Source organism: Hypomesus transpacificus, chromosome 19 (assembly GCF_021917145.1).
Source record: "Hypomesus transpacificus isolate Combined female chromosome 19, fHypTra1, whole genome shotgun sequence".
Classification (NCBI taxonomy): Eukaryota; Metazoa; Chordata; class Actinopteri; order Osmeriformes; family Osmeridae; genus Hypomesus; species Hypomesus transpacificus.
Window position 1 is genome coordinate 10,329,966 of NC_061078.1, and position 22,761 is coordinate 10,352,726.

Below are 22,761 nucleotides of genomic sequence, written 5' to 3' on the forward strand. Positions count from 1 at the left end.
GACAAATTCTCTACTGATTTCACCAAATCATACAATTTGGTAGCTTTTTTTTCAAACACGTCCCCTTAAGTGATGTTGTAAACTTTCAAACAATGGCCCATTCCCGCTAAATGTAGGCCAGTTCCTTTTCAGCGTGCATGTTTATGCTGAACACTGCTTTTTTCAGTAAAAAAAAAAAAAATGCTGCTTGCTCGCTTATCCTCTTTAAAGATGAAACAAACTTAATTTAGCCGTGACCCACTGTGACCCCGTCCCCCAGCTGCACAGCACACCCCTCCCACTGCTGAACCGTCTCCCGCCTCCCCTCCCTGGGCTCCTAAATAATATCGGCTGCCATTTTCTCCCATTAAGGAGGCTAACCATCAAAATGCAACATGGTCCGTATTGTTCTGTACGTCGGGCTTCTCCCTAGAGGGACGCACTGTAACCTGCGCCGGTTTCGTCGGAATTTGAGCCGGCATGGATTAATAAATCATAATCCCCCCGTTGCTGTGACAGCTGCGACACCTCTGTCACCCTCATTGTTTAATCTCACACCTCCAATCCCCACCGGGGGGAATGGGTGGGAGGGTGTGTGGGGGGAAGGGAGAGGGGGTTCACACCAGGAAGTATTTAAGTGATGCGGAGAGAATATGTGTACAAGCAAACACGATCAGGTGTGGTAGGGAGTACGGAAGAGGAGGTCAGTGTCAGTGTGTGGGGGTATGTGTGCAGAACACAGAGGGGTTGGTGCTTTGCTTTGTGATGTAAATGTCATTTAATTGACTACCACTAGCTGGCTTCATCAAGGTTTCAGGTCACGTTTCACTACAATGTGTTTTTACAGACTTTGCAGAGCATTCCAATGCAATCTCTATGTACTCGTGCATTTGAGTTCATTTGAGTCATTTCCACAGCCACGTTTGTCCATCTGTAATATAGACTCAAAAGTAGAAAATAGATTCTGTACAGGTTCATAAGACAACCAACCATTTTTTTCTGGAGCTTGTCCAGTAGGCTACAGTGGGGGTTTATGTGTGTCAGATGGATGCAGGCTGCAGTCCATGTGGTTTGAAAAACATCTACTCTCTGATGGGTCAGATGGATAGTCTGCAGACCCGAATGGGCCGAACATTATAACCTCCCTCAACTTTTGTTTTTGAAATATCTAAAATAGGACAACATGGCCATTTAGGCAAAATACAGGCCCAAACAGACTTGCACACGGCGTACAATATGAAAACTGTTAGAGTGAAGTCACAGTGTGAGGGGACGTACTGACGATATGGGGTATAGAACCATCATGTTTTAAATAGGTAGGGGTGGCAGGAATGTAACTATTTTGTCACTGAAAAAAAGATATGATTCTTTAGAATGGCCAACTGGTATGACTGAGTTCCTCATGCTGCGCTGCTGTCAAGGAACAAACAATGTGGCATTTCAGCAAACAATGACCTACCCTCTAGACTCTCATTTGTCATTTCTATGAAAAGCAGTTACAAAGCAACTAAAAACAAACATGCAAATGACGTACTCCAGTGTCTCAATGTTTAACAGTCACACTGGATGGAACCACTGAAATGACTGTTTTCTTCCTTCCAGGAAGGAACCCAGCAGTGACAATTTGACACATCTCACAGTGTGTCACGACTGTTTAGAGTCAACAATGTTATACCACATAAATTGTTTTCTGTGTGGAGTTATGCAATATGTCTGCATATGTAATATGTGTTTATAATGGTAGGAAAAGCTGGCCATTGGCCACTCAAACTCACACCAAAAATAAATAAAGCACTTGGCATAAGACATCTGTGTGTCTGTGTGTTTTGTGCGTTTGTGTGTGATAGTGTGAGTGAGTGCGTCTGCCAAGACATGTTGGCCCGAAGTCAGAATTAGAATTACATCATTTCTCCCACCTCTACGGAATTAGCTTCTTGGAACAGAAGGGTGAGGAACGAAGAACAATCGTTCCAGAAAAAGAAGACAAATGTTTATCTGGAGTAGAAATCTTGGAACGCGCAGAAATCCAATCAACAGCACCATGTTTCAGAAATGTTGACATGAAGCAGTTGCTTCTCCAAAGCTGCTTTGACATACTAACCAAGAAAATAAGTAAAAGCAAATGAATAGATACTGTACAGTCAGCAAATGGCCTCAGAACTTTCTCTGGTGTGCATGAATATTATGTAACCATTAAAGCTATGGTTTCAAGAATATCTTGAATGAATATCTTGTGTTCAAAGGGAGCACTAGACCCAGCTCTGAGAACCAAACATCTCTACCATCAACTTCTGATTTGCTACTCCAGTGCTGTCCTCTCCCAATTGGGAGATTTTAGAGAACATAGTCTGTTAACAGGAAAAACCATCAGGCCCTGTCCTCCCACTCCTCGATGTATATTGGTTGGTTGCAATGATTGCAGAGACAAACAGAAGAAGAGAAAGAGGGGGGGGGGGGGGGTGACAAGAGCAGAGATGGTACGAATTTAATGAGCGATTTACACAAATGGCTTTTAGGGATTTAATCTCAAATTAGCAACGCCACCTGTGGGTTCTATCACTTTCTATCCTGTGTGGAAGTCATCTGACAGGCAACCGGGGGGAAAGGGTGTCTGCTTCCTGTGACCTTCCCTCTGAGCATTCATACAACAGAGACGGGGGTGGGGGTAGGCGGCTACGTCCGACGCGACTATAGTTTGAATCAGAGAGGCCTCAATGAGTCACATTTAACTATATCCCTGGGATATGTTTTTGAATGAGTAGCTAACGAGACCCTCACCGGCACATTTTCTGACATTTAAAACCCACCGCAGCAAACAAAGCAAGTGACTACTTTAGTAGCATAAAGACAAAATTGAAACTACAATAACGAGCCACAGCCTGTACTGGCATATGAGATGAGGCCTAAGCCCACCTATGAGAGAACTTATATCTGCTCTGCTGATAGCACTGGGCGTCACTTTGAGCTTGAGCCTCGCTTCATTAGGCGGAATTCCTCCTCGAGCCGTTGACATATGGGTTTGAAGGCGCTGCACCTGGCAACCCTGGCAGAGCTGTACCCTACCCGACCCGCCGCCATGCTCTCCTCTCCCATACGCTCCATTCTCCTTCAACCTCCCTGCATCTTCCCCTGGTTGTGGACAGGTGGCCAACCTGTCTGGAAATATCAATTTGAGATTCCCCCAGCTAAAGAGTGTCAACTGCTGGTTGGACACTGCTCAAAATGCTTCCCACCCCATATGGCTTGTCTGTTAAACAGTTTTAGTGAGGATTCCTATTTTGCTAAAAGAATGTTTGTTGCCATCTTTTGGATTGTGATTCAGTTTTTGGACAGTTTGTCTTTTGCAATTGAAAATAAAACAGAATTACGCGCGCACACACACACACAATAACACAAACACACACACAGTCCACATACTTGTATAAGCACATACTTAACAAACAGACCTACTGTACACACATGACTGAGTCTGTCATGATGTTACACGCTGGAGTCAAAGGTTCTTACAGAAGGAATCCCAAGTGTTCAATCAATGGACACCCTGTAGTCTGAATAAACAGACTTGCATTGATTGCATTACTTGCTCTGATGATGCACCTCGTCGTTAATTTCCTTTAATGAAGTTAGTCGTCCTTAATAGCACAACGCTCAGGCCCTGATCGATGATGTCAATCAAACATCTAGATTGATTGAACAGTCGGAAACTGACATGGATTCAACTGCAGATCACATTGTCTCTAGATCATCTCCTTATGAGAGGATCCCCTTGACTGAAGAGCTTATTTCATTAGAATGATGCACAGTGTCATACATGTAACTCCTATCCCATAGTAATGTAGTCATGCAGAAGTTCTGCATGCAGTGTGCCAAGAAAAGTCACTAACCCTTTCAATGGACACGTTTATGCAGCACTAGTCTGGTATCATGAACGAAGCATATGGACTGATAATAACGAATGATGAATCTCAAACATTTATTACAAGAGTCCCAGCAGCTGTCTGGGTCCTTCTGGACCAAATAATAGACAGCGACGATCACAAAGGCTTTGTGATGGTTGCTGCCAAGCTCAACTGGAGAGAGGTAAAAGACTCTTGTCCTCGCAGCATGGGCGCATACGGAGATTCAAAGGAACTGCCTTCAGCGAGCAAGGCTCAGAGTATCGCTTCTATGGCTTGAGTTCCTATGGTTCCCGCTGGACGTCCTCACAGCCTGGCCAGAACAAGCCTGCACGAATGCCAGCGCAGTCCGCCGAGAGGAAGCGCGGACCAAACAGGCATCCTTTCAAAGACTGCTGCACAGTGCACGGCCACGATAGCGCAGAGTCCCAACCCAGCTGTCATAATGGCTACCGTCGCCAAGTGTCTTGGCAGTTCATACAACTGGGTGGCTGGGTGCTAGGCGATACCTGTTCTCTCTGTTGTCGAAACCGACATGGACAGATAACACGTGTATGAGTTATATTGACTATTAGTAATCCTTTATCCTTTATCCACTAGAGGTAAGAAGCTGGTAAGAATTCAAATAAAAAATAAAAATTCGAGCAATCATTTAACTAATTTATAGGTGAATTGCATTCCCTACAAAGGTCAAGGCAACCGACAACTTAAAACTGAGGAGGAGTAGGCAAATGAAGGACTTATGAAAACAATAAGTACACATCAGCATTAATAATGATAATGGGGGGACAGCTGTAGTAGAGTAATGAGAAATACTACGTGTCAAAAAGCCCACAGGCAATGAGGCGTAGCAGTGCTTAACACTGAGATATTACGGCAATATCTCTTCTCTCTGTCTTCTGTCTCTAATAAGATGAATCATACGTGTGAGTGTGTGTTTTCAGAGAGAGTTCTAACCAGCATTTGAGAATACATGGTTGTTACATCTGAACATATTTGATGCCAAGTAATGAGTGTGAGAGAATATAGAATTGTCTTTGAAGTTACTTTGACTCCACATTCTTTGATGCATGAGTAAGCCAGGGGCCACTGAAGTGGATGATTGGTGATACAAAGCCTGAGAGAATATTGTGTTGACTATACATTTGAAGTGAACTAGCAAGAAATAGGCAACCTATGTAGCTTGTAGTTTGTCTAGGAGCATACATGGTTTAGCTCCAGGTCCATCTTAAAGGCCAGGTCACAGGTCGTTCTTTTTACCATAGCCATTACTGGCACAGTTTCATCTTGTAAGGAACATAAACACAACTTCATAGAATTGTATAAATGACATCCTTTCTACAGTCTTGTATAGGGAACTTGGGCAATAGCAGTTCCTTGTGTCTGATTCATATCAGGTCTTAGTAACACACTGGTCAATTTACCTCTATGGGAAAATGAAGTGGTGAACGGACATGGAAAATAAGTGCTGAATATCAATTAGTGTTACTGCCTTTCTCCATGGACAAGGAAGAGATGGTGACAGATAGCAAGGTCAGATATGCAAGGCAATATCCTCTATGTGACTTAGTTGCTGGGCTCCAACTAGATTGCATCAAGCTCATTCAAATTCAATGTCACAGAGACAAGAGCATTGTGAAACGTACACTGGCAATTACGTAACATGCTGCAGGTATCTAGTTCCTGCAAGTTGTAATTCAAACTTCCTCAAACTCTTACTCAGGTTCTCTGCATTGTAGAGGCTACAATACCTGCTACTTGAAAGCAGGCAAACTATATTTTTATTTGAGTGAGGTGGTAGCATACAGCTGTACATATCTACCCTTTTAAAGGTGTTTTTGAAATTAAAGTTAAATACCACTCAGCCAGTTAATAATAAAATAATAACTTTTAGTTCAACAGCACCATTCTCACACCCAAGGATGCTTTAGAGGACTGAAAAAATATTAGTCAACAATAGTTTCTTGACATCAACTATCATAAACGCTATCCCAAACCACAGAGGTGATTTGGTGATTCCAAATGCTGCTACCCACGCCTGGTGGGAAATTCATTTTAACTTCATTCATTGGCAGACTTACCCATAAGAATTCCATGTGTGTCAGCTAGACTTATATGAGGCTACTATCATACCATACTATGCCAATTACTTGATATAAAACACTAAATCATAAAAGCAAACGTATCAAAAGTTTCAGAAATGAACTCTTTCCAGTCCATCTCTGTTGCAAGGCCCTCCCTGTCCATGGAGACTTTCATAGCCCTCGTGAAAATAGGCCACTTACACCCCAGACCTCTAATTAAAACGTATTAGGGGAGGCATCAAGAGAACGTCTGGTCATCGCCACTTGGGTTTCCTGAGATAGCTTTTCCTCATGGGAAAGAGATCTGAGCTATCTTTGCACCATGGAGATTTCATATCAAATCTTGGAACCAGCTATTGGCACCCAAAACGCTGCCAAACCAGCAAGTCTGCTGTGGGCCTGTAGTTCAAAATACATCGCCCCTCCTCCCAGACGAGTAGATTTTGGTTTGGTCAGAGGGGCATATTCCACTAAGTTTGAACAGTACATCATCACCCAGTTTAGGAAATAAACAGGGTCATGTTTCAAGTAGAGTGTTGGTTGCAGCTCAACTTTCTCAAAAACTGGACTGGTTTATAATACAAAAACTGCCCTTGGCCGGGTTTCCCAGATTCGTTAGGAAGCTCTTAACGCTCAGAGCTTCTTAGGAGCGTTCTAGAGCGTTCTTAGAACGCTCCTAAGAAGCTCTGAGCGTTAAGAGCTTCTTAACGAATCTGGGAAACCCGGCCCTTGAAAGTTCAAAGTAGGCATTCGTTATTACTTATGAATCAAGAAACTAGACATTCACTAGTGGAAAGGAGGAATTATCAAAGCAAAGAGTGATATTGCACGTAAGGAAAAATGAATATTTAGTAAGGTTGGTGCAAGGCAGTGTGAAGTAGATGTGTAAAAATGACTTAAAGACAAATTTGGTCTGGCTTTTTGCATGACTACATATACATTATTAGCAACCACAAAATCCCTACAACATAATTCAAAAGGTTAAATATTTACCACAGATGTGACAGTCTTTTCTCAGCAGGATCTTATAAGTCAAACTGTGTCTTAAACAAAGGCCTTGGGCAGTAATTAAATTGCTGAGAACACAATCATGACTGGGCAATAATAAAGTAAATCAAGCATTACCCCCACAGCAGTCATATACTATATTCCAACAGCTAAATAGTCAGAAACTAAAAAGGAGATATGATACCTAATCACGTTTCTTAAACAAAAAGAATACAAATATGATAAGACAACAACTGAATCAACCTAATCAAGATGCATCCACTCAAGACAGCCACAGAGCTTTCTTTTCCCTCTTCTCAGATGGCTGTAGCCTCTCCTCTTTAGTTACACCCATGGTGAACATAATCCCTGCTATCTGATACAACCACACTCCAGTAGCCTGACTAGGAGATATTGACCAAGCACTGTGCCACTGCCAGTCATATACTTATTGCAGCTTTCACTCAAATCTCATTTAGAACCTTTAGTCCTCCTGGTGCATAGCTCACCCATCTTGTGTCAAGATCTTATAAACATGTACCACCCTGATGCTCATTCTCCCCCCCAAAAAATAGCTCTTAGATCGGTTTTGGTTGATGAGCCTGAAATGCTTGTAAAAGTCTAAGCATACGGTTCACACAGAATGTGTGGCGGTATACAAATATATTTCACTATTGGCTATGCCTACTCCATCAGATATAGATGTTTACTTTGGCTTCATTGATAAGCCAACCTTACTCACAGTAGCAACAGAACTTAAGTATTAAGTTAAATGGAAAGCCTTTAGAATTAAGAGTTTGTCCACATGGCATAAAAGTTTCCGTATTCAACTTTTTAGGTCTGTGTTTTTGCAAATATAAAAAATACATTTCATTAAAGGAATCCTTAATGGCATGGGAAACCTTCATGAACCTCATTGCAAATGCGATGCAGAAATCAGCGAGAATGTGGGTTAGCAGGTTAGATGTGCGTCTGCCTATTCCTTAGCTGTCAACTCCACCTTTAAACAGTCAGTCTTCTGGCACCATGCCCGCTCACCTGCTGGAGTCAACTCTTACATAACCGTGCGCGCTGAAGCCTTTATGCAAACTACAAAATGGAATTTTGCGCTGAGATTTCCTCGGGCATTATTTTAGTTCGACCAGCTGTTGTTAGCCTATTGGTAGCCTACAAAAGCAGTGATCTGGTTACAATGGCATTATTCAGTCATAGACACTTAGCATTTGTGGTCGTCTCTTTATTTTCCGTTCAAGTTGTTACGTAACCTGTTCTGAAATGCTCAATGAAACAACCATTGTGTAATATAAAAAGCCATGTGTAAATGTCAAAATAATGCGTTCTTGTGAAGTGTGGTCAGTCACTTAAATGTCGCCTAAAACTGTCATTAAGTGGTGAATGCTGTGTTTTGAAGTGAACTTGGAATCGCTTCGCAATCGAACGCAGTCTGGGGGTGTGGCTTTAATGAACACCGTATGATACAATGTCTGCTAGAGATAGCCTACTCAATTATTTTATCAACATAGTCACAAAATTGTACAATTGCCGTTGTAGGACATTTTAATATCATTTGTGTAGGAGGTGACTATTCTTATCCGATGAAGTATTTGCTCTTTGAAAGTCTGTCTTTGAATCCTGTAAACCCGTGAAACGCCAGCCGAACAGTTAAAACTTCTTGTCGTACACACCACTATAAATCGTGTAATTATGTGTCACGGAGTAGCTTATTGATCAGAGAGTCAATCAAAGACTGTACACCCTCGCATTATGCGTGAGTAGGCTGCGCTACAGAGCTACTGTTAATATCAACTATAGCAGGCGACTTAGAAATTGTTCACAGCTCGTAAAAACCTTTGATATTTATCAAAGAAAAGATGGTGTGTCCTTTTATGGCGGTATGTTTGCCAATACTGCTATAATTTTCTGTATTTAACGTTTACTTAGCCTATAAAAGTGTCGTAGGAAAAGCCAATGTAGGAAACGGGGAAGCAGAACACTAAAAGATCCAGCCAAGGGTTAGGAAAGGAATTTGAAGTTGCTGAACACCTTATAGACCTATAACGACTTGGCAGCTGTTAAGAATTAGCCTTGTTAAATGTGTATTACCTTTATTGGTGCTAGAGCAACTCTGTCGTCTCATAGGTGGCTGGTGCTCGTCCTTTCGAAGGGTGTTCAGGTTAACCGGCGTGTCCATTCCAGGAGTAGCCGGTTCAGAACCGCTGTTGCCCGGGTCGCTTGCAGGATCCGGTGGGGACTCCATATTCTTCTATATTGGACTTGCTGCGAAAAATACTGATGTAATATAATTTTGAACAACGACTGTTGTCCAAACAAATTTCACAATTACAAGCAGTGTAAGGTTGTCAATATGTGGCAGCCTATATCATTTAGCTTACAGAAGCCTGGAACTGTGAAATGAGCGCGCGCTTGTCTTCGCTGAAGTGGATGTACAGATTTGGTTGTCCACGAGCAGCGCTGTCGAGGTCATGAGTAATATTGGTTGTCATCTTTAACACAATACAATAACAAATAGCAGAGTGATCAAGACGTAACACTCAGCATACAACTAATAACTAATGACTGGGCACTTTAGGCTATCGCTGATCCATCTAATTTAGGCGAGTTTGTTGGAGAAAAACGAAAAGGTTTTAGACCTACAGTTTATTTTATTTTTTTACACGCACACACACACACACACACACACACGTGCGCAGACACACACACACTAGGCTACAATTATGAGTTGCCTAATTAAGGCAAGTTTGTACACACACACACACACATACCTAAATAGTAGGCTACAATAAGAAATTATTGTTTGAAGTTGTTGCTGTCATACTGTTTTGCTCATGAATATAGGCAATAGGCAAGATATATGTGTGCGTGTGCGTTTTCGCACGTGAGCGTCAGGGAGAGAGAGACAGTGAGTAGGAGAAAAAGGGAGAGTTAAATATGTTATCTGTTCATAAAATATTATCAGTAGGCCTATTCAGAATGTGCCAAGATGTGCCTATGCAAGTTCAAATACATGTTCTGCTAAATTCCGTGTTTGACCCATCCAGGAGTGAGGTATAGGCAATCGCCCAACCCTTAGTTTGAGATTACGGCCTTTCAGTAGACTAGTCATACGGCCACTCCAAATCCCGCCCCTCACGTGGAATTCGGCATGGGTTGTATTTTTTGGGATCCACCTTGTTGATATATAGTAAAATTTAATTAAATGTAATCGTGAACAGTGTATTGGTTGCATACATGAATGGATTATCACAACTACAATTACATCTGACGATAAATAATAAACAATAAATCGAGAGATTACATCAACAGTTCAAGTGTCATATGAAAATGTACTCAGTTATTGTCAATGAAGTAGCCTACTTGATTCAGACTTCCTCAACAGTGCAGAAAAGTTAGATTAGTAAGCGTAAAAACTAAATGATAAATTGTCAACATCGATCGCCGTCAACATCATCATCATCAAATATTACAGTACTAGCCCACTCATAAACATCAGTATCAACAAACCTAAATATTTACCAAGTGATGACGAATCACAAAATAACAAATATTAAAGCTATTCAGAAAATTCTATAAATCTCCGGCCACGATGTGTAAGTTATTAAGGTGATACAGAAAGTGCAGTAGCGAATTAATGACGATGTTACTACATCCTCCTGTGTCTTTTCATCATCTGCTGTGTCTCGATTATCTCTGGCAAAAACTGGGAAAATTTTGCAGAGCCTATTGCTTTAGATTTCATCATTTCAATTAGATCAATTTTAAACAAAAAAAATGTGAATTATCATTGTACAAGTGGATGTTGACAGTTTCCTTCAATTTAGCCTAAAGTTAATCCTCTGGAACTACAGTAGTCTTGCACACAATAAGTACTGCTTGGATTTTCAGGTGTTTCAACACCTTTATTATCTTTATTACTTCTTTCGGCTACATTACTTTCAACTCCTGCTGTTGGCTACTGCTGTGCAGTAGAATCACTATCATACCTATTTTTTCATTTAGATTCTGAAGTTCACAAACATGACAACAGGAACAAGCCTCCTGCCAGTCATGACTCAGCAACTGGTGAGAGGGTCTGTGGAGAGAGGGATGATCAGATTTTGACCTCTTTAGATCTATCTTAACTTACTGGAACACAATACTGGAGGTATGACCCTAGAGTAGGCTGTCACTTATAGTTTGATCGTAGTTGCCACGTTGATACTACTTCCTTGGAACACACACTCATTGAGCACTCTCATGGATAAAACCCATTTGTAATCGCTCTCACTCTCCACATGTAATACATATGTGCGTGTAGATGAATAATTGAGCCGCTCCACCCAGAAAGTTCACAATACCAAAACCCTCAGGGTTTTAAAGTGACTCATTGGGTAATTTGATATTTGGTATTGAGGTATTATTAACACATTTCTATCTCCGGCCATTTATTTGAGAGAACTCTGGGCTATTAGCTGGGAGCTATTTGCATCAAGTTTAGCAGGCCAATTAGCTAGGGATAACCAGTTTGGTGTCAGTATGTCAGAAAAGGTGAAAAGAAATGTCTGCTTGTCAGTGGTAAAAATAATTGCATCACATTTTAAGATCTGCTCTTTTGTTCTTAATAGGCTTAACTTATCTCAGACAAAAAAAGAGCAAGTTGATGTCAAAACAGTTCATCTTTAAGAAATAGCTGTGGAAGTCAAGGAGCAGACATGTTCTGATAATCTGTGATTTCTGCCAAGCCTATATTGAGATGATGGATAGGGAATGTTCTAAAGGGGTACAACCATACTGGGCTATGCAGTGTCAAATAGTAATGTAATGACTGTGTCAAAACCAGATTCTACCTAGATCTTATGGGGACATTTATTTAGGTGATTGACTTTTGCACAGGAGCACAATGTACAGGCCCTGTGCCACTGCTCTAATACTGTACTTTTAAACACCTCAAACCAGACTCTGGAAGATCTTATAGGGAAATTCATTCAGGTGATTGACTGATGCACAGCAGCACTAAAACCTTACAATAACCTGGAACTGGGAAGTAGGCCAGATTCCTCTCCTTCACAGTTTTATCTCTGGACAACTCCTCTGAAGTTGTGACCTTTGAACTGCAGCACTATGATCCATTTCACTAACCTGAGCTCAAGTAGAACAAAATGAGAGACCAAAAAGTGTTTTTGTATTGTGATATTCAGATCTTTTATGCTGTTTGAGTTAAAACACAAACAAATGTGCTTACTTAAGGCCAGTTTCTAATTCAAATTTTTTACAGGATGTCCCCTTGAAGACTCTCCCCAATATTGTTCACCCAACCTCTACAGACCTACACGGAGATGAGGCAAGGACAAGTTCAGTGCCGCAAGTTTAATTCAGAGTAAAGATAAATGATAGCTGCTGTCACACAGGAGCCAAAGAAGGATGTGTCTGATGGAGAGCTGGACAGGCTCTCATGCCTGTGTTTAAGAATGATTGATTATGCTGACACACATATGAGGGGGCATCACTGCACCATCCCTCTTCCTGGTACTCTGCATAAACAATGTTTCAATGTTTCAGACAAGGGCCCGCACTGCACAAGCCAGTAGCAACATTATTTCTCAACAACTTCTAAGAGTAGCAGACTTGTTGTATGTGACAAAGTACTGCAAGGGCCTTTACCAGCCCTTCTGAAATATAGTTCAGTTCATTTGATTCAATCAGTGCATTTATGTATGGAAAACATACATGTATAGAATGAGCACATGTGGGCATGACTATGGAGAGGCCTGTGCTGTACAATACTAGGACATTTAAATAGCTCTTCTGTCTTCCAAGTGAAAGGATATTTCTCTAAGTCGAAACTGTTGGTTTCACTAAATTCTGTACACACCTATTTTGGGTGGGAGGTTCCAATTTCCAGTTTCTGATGTAATTTTAATGATTGATAATCAGAAAAATTGTACGTTCACATAATGAGTACTTTCATTTCGTTATCAATCCATAGATGGGGGCAGGTACTTTGTAGATTGGAAAACCCTGTGAAATAAATGAGGTGAAATGAAAGTCTATGCTTCAGAGCGTTCACTGTAACCTGAGCTCGTTGGTTTGCCATCCATTTTAATCAAAACTATAATAAGACACTCCTCTTTTGTGGATGTCAATAACTCATAACATGAGGGAGGCTTCTCCTGCAAAATCCCAAATGTTCCCTTTGTAATATGGCATAATGTTCACATTGAAAGAGGTCATACATGGCCAGACCAATCACAATAAGTTTTATGTATCTCTAATGCTGCCATTGATTGACAAAATAGTTTTAGCTTGAGGTATGAGCACTTTTGCTTCAGGTGAAAAAGTGGACCTCATTTTGTATGAAACAGCACTCCCTCCGCTGACGTAACATGAGTAAATATTTGAATTTTATTAACAAGCTTTGTGGAAAAACAAGTTGAGTTTATGAAACTGAAAACTTGGCCAAGGAAGGACAAATGATTGCGAATCTTGTTTATCCACTGCTGGGCTATTTAAGCCATTTTCTAAGCAATGGTCCAATGCCAAGTGTTGGGGACATTGCTCCAGCACCATTTACAGAAAGATACAATGTGCTGTGATTGGGCGCCTTGAATCTTCCAGCAACATCTGCTTTATGCACAGCAGGTGGGCAGAATATAGCACCAGTTTTACATAATTTCTTAGGGAGGTGTATGGTGTATGTTGTTCTGCCTATTCAGTGCAACTGTACATTTTGGCATTTGAGCAGACACAATCCCTCCCTGTTTGATGTCAGATTTTGCCAGTCAGACACGTGATTATTGGTGGATTTTTTTTAGCTTTTTCCCCCCAACCTGCTGTTACTGAATGTGGTGCCTTCCTGGGGTACTTTCCATTCCCGAGCTGACTTGTGAACAGCATTGTGGTCTTTTATAACCCCAGGAGGTACATGCACGACAGATTACAGTCCTGTGTGTGTGTACTGTTCATGGGGCAACTATCTCTCATTATGATTCAAGTACTGTATGTATGTGTGTGGGTGTGTGTGTGTGTGTGTGCGTGCACGCATGCATGCATGTGTGTGTAGGTCTCATTGAACAAATTGCTTCAGTTCTGTCGTAGAAATGTACTCCTGGGCCAAATCCAGTGATTTCCCATAGTTTCTTTGTTAAATCCACCATCTTTGCACATTTGGCCAGCTGACAAACTCAACAAGCCTTTGGCTTGAATAGAGGGGTCTCCCCAGTGTGCACTCAACACGACACGCTTCCCTCGTGTACCATTTCATCACAACAAAGAAAAGGAATCCAAATCAATGTTGTAAGTTGTATGAACAAGAAACATACAACTATACAATTTAATTTACAGTATTGAGATAATGCGGGTACAATATTGCATTACCATGTCACTGGTATATTAAAGCAAGAGGGATGAGATTGCCTGTAGAAGCACATAGAGGACTATATTGTACTGGGAACACAGTCATGTAGATGTATTTTTTTATTTTTTAACACATGCACATACTGTAGAATGTATATACTGTACATTTCCCATGGAAAGCAATGAGTATGCACATCTAAATTGCAGTAAAGAGAATGAAATAGTCTTACCATATGCATGCACATCTCTAGAGATGCAATGTTGAGTCAATGCACATGCATGCATATGCATTAGGTACTGAGCAGTGTGAGAAAATGTTCTACAGTACTAATCCCCTCATTATGCCAAATGTTAGCAACAGAAACCAAATATCACCTTCTATGTTTCTGTAACACTTGTGTAAAACACTTATTACCAAAAACGTTGGAGGAATAGACATTTTTGACTTCATAGCATCAAAATAAATGTTGTCCTTATAGAGGTTATACTGTAGCTCACCATGTGAATAATGTATGTCACAAAATCGATTATGCTTTCGATTAACACATTGTGTTATGGTGTATCTGGTATATGGCACTCAGTAAGACCGGGCTGGTACAAATATCTAATTGAACAGTTCTAGTGAGATCCACTGCACAGTGAGGGCTGGGCAAATGTGGTCAGACATTAGCAGTATGATCCTTTGACATGAAGGTTTTCTAATTACCACATAGGCATTTAGGTAGGTACATTTGCCTAAAATTGACTAATTGATTAGCCTACAATAGATTATTGTAATCTTTACCCATCCAACAAAATTAAGAAATGAAAGTCAATTTCAATAAAGGCGGATGTACAAAACCTGAAAAGAGTGTGTTAAATAGTTCTCATGAACAGAGGTCTGAATTGAGCCATTAATGTCGAGCACATTTACACCCTTTTGTAGATACCTTGAGGCATACAACCAATTGCATAAAAAGGGGGGTGGGCTCTTGCCAGTCTAAGAGTAAAGAATAGCGTGCTAAGCTATTTCTCTCTCTTTTTTTATAGTTCACTTGAAATTCTGTGCCCTCTCGCCGTTGAGTACAAAGGCAATGCAAAACAGCCTGAGCAAATTAAGTGCAATCGACTTTCTGTGGTTGTAGACAGCCTGACTTCAAATTAAGGCTGCTAAGCGGGGGAGTCAAATTGGAATTCAAATTCTATTAAGCATCCTTGCCCTGCAGCGAAACTCTTCAAGTGGGTCCGGTAAGAAAGCGGAAACTTGGCCTTGGCTACAGGAGGTACATGTTAAAGCGCTGCTAAAACGTTCACTGCTGAATTTACATTTGTCTCAGCAATGCTCTTGCGATAGGCAAACAACTGACACGGAGTCGTGTATTGTCAGGTTTGTTTACAAACAACAAATTAGTCTATACGCTTGTGTTGAGTCACTCACCAAGCCCGATATTGAAAACGCCCTGATTTGGATTCAATCGGCAGATTTGGCATTATAATTTTTACATTATATATTGTTAAAGAGGGAGCCTGACGCTGTTGTCTGGAGATTGTTCATGAGTGGGAAACATAAGAGGAACTCGTGGAGGGGGAACAGCTGGGTTCCAATCTTCTCTGGCTGTTTAAAGAGCTTGCCTCCTGCCCCAAAGGAATAGAAGCGCCACCTAGGCATCGGATGGAGAGGTGCAATCTAAGAGCCCTTGTCAGGATGACAGCCAACTTTGGTGAGTTCCTCAAGAAACACAAATGTATTCAAGTTTCCTTTTGGAGTTTGGAATGTAGGTGCTCAGAGGCCAGTTTATAAATGGTTAGTTAAGGGAAGTACTACAGATTTGTAACACAGATTATGCCAATTAGACACTTCTGTCAGATTGGGGTATTGCAAACATGGTCAGCCTCACTGAAGTTAGAACACAATTACTTTTTTAAGACAAGTGTCATGGAAAACTTGTGAAAACTGGTGGCTCACTGGGTAAGAACATAGGCTACAATGGCTAATGCCTAATGCAGGAGCCTGGGTTTGAATTCAGTTTATGCCAAATCCTACATGTCCTCCTGTCTCTCTCTGACTGTCCTATAAACAAATAACACTGGAAAAAGACCCAAAAAGTAAACTAATTATTATATTAGGTAAAAGTGTTGAAACTTTAACAATGTAACCAGTCAATCTTTGACTTTAAAACTTAAATACTTTAAGGTCGCACTTTCATATAATTCAGTATCTGATCAAATGAAAACTGCAGACACTCTACATTTTGAACTTTAAACTATTGTTTAAAGTATTAAAAAACACATTTTTGCCTCCCTCTTGACACCAAAAATGTGTTTATGTTTGGAATGCATTTGTGATAAAGAAGCATCTTCAAGAGGACTTGAACAATTCCACTGCAGAATTACAGTGCATAGGACACAATTTCTAATCTCAATAATTCATGCCTACAGAGAAGTATTAAATAATTAACATAAAGTGCAGTGGTGATTCACCAACGGCGTAAATAAGATGTATTGCTGTCTGTACAATTATGGTTATATTTCCCACCATATTTTTCCTGTGAACAGGGACTGCAAATGTATCTTTGTTAATGGGTGTAAGTCAAAGGTCAGGTTATTTTTGTTCCAAAGGGCATGTTTCAATTTTGGGGCTTGTGGTAAATGTACTAGTTTCCCCATTCACAGATGAACTGATAGTTGTAGCCTATGAAACACTTTTGGATCAAGAGAGTTTAAATATGTTGCTAATGTGATGGTGTAGTAGGCATATGGTTCTCTCTGTCTTAAGATGAATCAGTAATAAAGTGTCTTGATCATTTCATCACATCTCCCAGTGATGAAAAGGAAACTACAAAGCCAAGGTATAAAATTATAATGTCATATGATTAGCACTCTGAATAATTTCAGCAGGATGCATTTTAATAAGGCGCGTCGCATAAATTTGCACGCAGCAGTATTTCCTAACTAGGAATAAAGCTCTGGGATGTAGATGATATTCTGGAATAATTTCCATGATTGACTTCATGGAGAATATATAACAGTCAAGAAATTAATACAGTTTTAATAATAACAGCTTTCCATACATCTTATTTCTTTGACCGATCCAATCTGGTAAGATTTTCCAGAAGAAGTTAAAAACAGTGTCACAATAGTCTGTATTACATACAGTAGAGTGCTTTTCACATTGTTCTCCCAATAAATGGCAGGTAATTAAGTATGCGTAGACAATACAGTGGTGCATCTTACTCGCTGCCATGGGGTATGGTCTAGATTTCCCAAGTGATACCTGGAACATTTGCATGAAACCCCCTTTGCTATTCTACAGTGGCACTGCAAGTCAGAGAGGTATTGGAGAGACAAGGAAACAGCTTAATTTGTGATTTGGCTGCATACCAAGGTGTGTGTTTACCCCCATAGGAATTCATTATATTTACAGGTTCCTTCATTTTTTCTTCCTCGAGACACCAGAGATTAGTTAATTACATTTTCCATGCTGTTAAGATGTTCACAATGACATATATTATAGTCCACTGTGTGTATGAAAAATGCTGCTTGGGTAAAGTTTCACTAGTTTGTCCTGTTGTTTGCTTTAGTTGGCCTCTTAAAATGGGGCGTTCCTGCCTCTAGAAAAAGGAACATGCGGGACGATGAAGCGGGTCTTCTGGCACACCCTGATGTGGATTTAATCACCACAGCAAAGCTACAACCTAAACCTAGACTTTGGATGCCAAGAGTTACCATGTCTTCCTAAAAGAGTAACTACTTCAAACTCGCTGACTCTTCACTACAGTTCCCTCATAACTTTGATATGAATGAACTAACAGTACATGAAATCCAGAACATTTTGAAAATATTTTTATCAAGCATGTTGTGGAGTTGTGTTATCAGCTAACAATGAATATAAGAACATGTACATGAATGATGTATAGTATTTATTATTTGCGGCAAGTTACATTGTCTATGTAAAACTGTTGCCAGTTATGGATGACCATGCTCTAATAGTATACTGGCTCTTGGCTCACAAAGTTGACAGAGCCCCATCTGTAGCATAGTACAGAATAACTGTTGCTGTATAAATGATCCCACTCCATTATATTGATGCATCTTTTAAATACCTAAGCTCCCCATGACCTTTCCCTCCAATGTAAACACAAGTGGGTCAAGCACCAGGGATGAATGTTCCATGGCAAGACTTGGCAACCAGTAGCCAGACCAGTACACACTACACGGGTTGGTGTGACAGGACACAAGCTGGGCAGCAGTTCAATAAAAGGAGGCATATTTCTGCACAAATGTTGTCCATTTGAGTGCTGTAGTACATTCCAAGGGTTTTGAAACTTCTTGACATTCTTCCATCAGTGTCAATATATATTTTGATCATAAATTGTAATAAAAGTACAACATAAAACTACAACATAATCATAGATATGACACAAACATTCACATTCAAAATGTAATATTAACATTAAGTGCCCTTATTAAAAGAGTAATTACAAGTTCTACAATACCAAGATCATTCAAATGTTTTAATGATCCCAAATTGATCAAGAGCAATAGTCAAGGTCATTCAAACATGTTCCTTTTTAAAAAGACAGTTTTTCACTTTGTCTTAAAGAGTAAGGAGACAACTGTGTAATGTGGAGGAGTAAGTGAGTAGAGCTCTGAGGAGTGAATGAGACTTGGGCACCATAGTCTCAATATTCCAGTCTGATGCCCCACGTAGGGCCAGCATGACTGTTGGTTCGGTCCTGCTTTGAACACGTCACAGTGGAACATTAAAGCCGTGAAACCTCAGGGTCGTAAAAACCACATTAGGGTTGTCGGTTCTTGTTCTACATTTATGTCTGAGCTTTTGATATGCTCGTAAAACTGGGCTCCCTGGGATATAGGCCCAGCACTCTGTATATAACTGTCCGGCATCATGTGTCTAGGTGCAATTAAACTGGAGAGGTTAGTGAAACTGATCATAACACTTCAGTGTTGTTCATACACATCCATTATAACACTTTTCTAGTGTCCTGGATGCATCGTACATTGTCTCATGTACTCGCACTAGTTGCAATACAGAGCAGGCTGAATTGGAACTAGGGTCCCTTTTGCAGCAACTACACACACAAACACACTCCCAGTTCGTAACTTCACTCAGCTCTCCATTTAGGAAGGACTCGAGGGCAGGCACACCTGCGGCTGATGAGTTCTTTCCCTCCACTTGGCGTTACATAAGCACAATAACAGGCCCCAGATGGTATGAGCTAATGCCACATGAGCGCAGGCTGCTTATGTTGAGAGTTGGGATCCTTTCCCCTTGCCTGTGAGAGGATTGTTCTGTAGACTGGCTCCCTCTTGCTGTGTGCCTTGCTTAGAATGTCATAAGTAGGGGGTCAATGTTCTGACCCACTGACTGGGTGTGAAGTTCACACTAGGGAGTGAGAACTGTGTTTCATCTAATACAGTGCAGTTACTAGGGTTACACAGCCGTATTATGTCACAGCACCATTTTCTTTACCCTTAAACTTTTTCAAAAAAGCTGCTTGGTGTGCTTGTAAAGTAATGTGTCCATCAAATTTGGTGTTGCTATATACTGTATTCAGAAAAAGGGAATTTCTATGTTTATGTTGCTCTCCTGTCATACTCCAAAGTGTAATGAGATGTGGGAATGTGTAATGAGATGTGGGAATGATCAACATAGTTGACCTAGACAACGAGATAGCCCCCAAAACTTTGCGGGTAGCCAAGTTAGCTAAACAAATTTAAATTCTCATGATCCTCGAAAGTGCTAGAGTGTACCTGGAGGAAAGCAAGCAACAATAATAATATAATTCACAGAGAGTACAAGTAATTAAATCAGTTATAACTAACCAATAAGTGCATGAATAAGTGACATTGTGTTCCTGCAGGAAATAAACTAATATCTGATCCAACAATTATTTCTTAAGTAGCATTGTACTACCGGAAGGATTGCGCCTTTAGCCTTTTCTTGAAGGTGGAGAGATAGTCAGTATCTCTGATGGAGGTGGGGAGATGATTCAACCATCGGGGGGCCAGACATGAGAAGAGCTTGGGTTGGGAGCGGGCGCTCTTGAGATGGGACCACCAGACGGTTGTCAGAAGAAGACCGTAGGTGGCGGGTGGGGGTGTAAGGCTGGACGAGAGACTGGATGTAGTCAGGTGCAGTCCCGTGCACCTGCATCTCCAAGCAAGGAGAAGGTAGTTTGCTCTCCCTGTGGCTTCCTTAAAACATGCATACGCCTCTTCCTTTAACTTTAACAAACAGCTGACCAACAACCTGGACACACTGAATATTCTTCTGTCACGCATTATGGAAAAACCAGCTGTCAACAAAGTTGGAAAGAAGACTTATTACACCTCTCTCCAACAGACAACATTGAGATTGGCCAGAGACACTATGTCCAAGATTAACATTGAGAGGATCATAACATTTGATACATTTTAAGAGGAAGAGGTCTGGTCTGTGGTGAGAGGAAGTGAGCTCATGCCAATTTTAATCACCGACTGCATCATGGGCACTAGTTAGATTTAATTACATTTATATTGCAATAGCAAAATTACATTCAGATTCAGTAAAGTGCAACATTCAGAGAAACTGCCCCAAAAAAACTACAGTTTAGCAACTGTTTTTGCTGACACCTTAAATTATTTGTTTCTTGCACCCAACCTTTAAGTCAGTAAACAGTTTGTCAGAGAGAAAAAAAGAGAAAACCCTCACTGCTGCAGAGGTAAACTTTGAAGACAGAATTGGGCTGAAACTACTTTAATTGTATTGTGTTTACTTCACAAATATTTAATTTCCTTCCAAAATGAAGGCATCAGCACCATCTCTTTTGTGATGAAGGGTGCCATTGTGCTCTGAAACGCTGTGCACTTTAAATTGTCAAAATGCACAAATACTTCTCAAAATCTGTGCAGACAAAGCATTCAATATGCTGCCATTTGGAGTGGGAAGAATAGTGCAAGGTAGACAGGAAGTTGAAAGCAAAAAAAAAAACAATATGCAAAGCTTTTTTCCCTTGGAGTTTTTGGTTAAGCAGAACTTGGTAATCTAAGTGATTGACGTCTACAACAGTTAACTATGGAAGGAACTTTGAGTTCCCCAGAAAAAAATGATGTCCACAATCACTTATTCTGACCAATGCAATATCTGCATGTAATTTTTTACCTTGTAATGTCAAAAAAAATGTCCAGTGTAATAGAAACTGACAACATATTTTGTTTAACCAATGTACACCAGCTCACAAAAGGTCCTATATATTTTTTTCAGAATTCATGACCGCCCTGTTACATGGCTGAAGATTTCTGATACATCAACCAAACGATCTCAGGGGACTCATCTGTCCTTGTCGCATATAACCTAAAGATGATCACCTAGGGTTAACAGCTAGACCTGGGCACAAGAGGTCACACTATATCTGGACAAAATGTCAGCCTTCTGGATCCCTGGGCACAAGACATTACATAGCTGATGTGACCTCCCTGTTACATGGCTGAACATGTCTGACACACCAACCAAACCAACTCAGGTGACTTACCTGTCCTTGCTGGACCTGGGAACAAGAGGTCACACATTTTGATGCCAGATCTGTGCCTCGATACAATCTTCTCTCGGAGGTCTACGGACAATTCCTTGGACTTCATGGTTTGGTTTGTGCTCTGACAAGCACTGTCAACTGTGGGACCTTAATTAGACAGGTGTGTGTCTTTCCAAATCATGTCCATTCAACTGAATTTCCTACAGGTGGACTCGAATCAAGTTGTAGAAACATCTCAAGGATGATCATTGGAAACAGGATGCACCTGAACTTAATTTTGAGTGTCATGGCAAAGGTTGTGAATACTTACGTACATTAAACAGAAAATACAAGACTATGGTGAACAGAAAATACAAGACTATTTTAAAGCATTGCAAATGGAAAAATACAAACTTTAATGTAAATATAGCCAACACCCCTTAGGCAGAACTGTACATGCAAGCACTGTATTGTGAATTATGCCTTTAATTATAAAAACTGGCTCAACCACTGTGCTTGTATGATCGACTTCAGTCTAGTTCAGTCAAGACAATCACGTATTAGATTTGAGTATTTATTGATACCATGAAATGGACGTAGGTTTGATTTTGGCGGAGTGTATAATCAAGGGAAGCACTCCCTGCCTCCTCGATGCTACGCATGCATACATGACATATGAGGCAGGGAGCAATAGAGATATAATCCCCCTGATGGATAGAACATACAAACATACAGACAGCAAGGGAGAGAAGGGGATGATGGAGGGTGGCAGCAGCACTGATAATACAACAACCGGGGTGAGTGTGTGCGTATCCGCGTGCCCTTTTAAGTCTTATCGGACGTGGCCCAATGGGCTTGTGCTGGCTACCACAGGTGTGGTAATGAGCGGACGACGCGCGCTGCACGATTGCCCTGCCTGAACTAGCTTCGCTCATGTTTGTGGTTGTAAGACACTTTAACAGAGAACCAACA

General features: G+C 40.7%; 1 protein-coding gene across 2 annotated transcripts in view; it reads right to left on the reverse strand.

The window, feature by feature from the left end:
- LOC124482164 (nuclear receptor ROR-alpha A-like) overlaps nucleotides 1–9,402 on the reverse strand; it is a 102,947-nt gene extending 93,545 nt beyond the window's left edge. The window contains exons 1-2 of one of the 2 annotated variants that reach the window (XM_047042556.1): nucleotides 9,340–9,402; nucleotides 9,050–9,223 (exon numbers count right to left, since the gene is read on the reverse strand). In XM_047042556.1, the coding sequence (XP_046898512.1) occupies nucleotides 9,050–9,203 (154 nt within the window). In that variant the 5' untranslated portion in view covers nucleotides 9,204–9,223; nucleotides 9,340–9,402. Of the gene's footprint in view, nucleotides 1–9,049 lie in introns of both variants that reach the window. The other variant, XM_047042555.1, reaches the window with a different exon arrangement.
- Nucleotides 9,403–22,761: the final 13,359 nt, after the last annotated feature.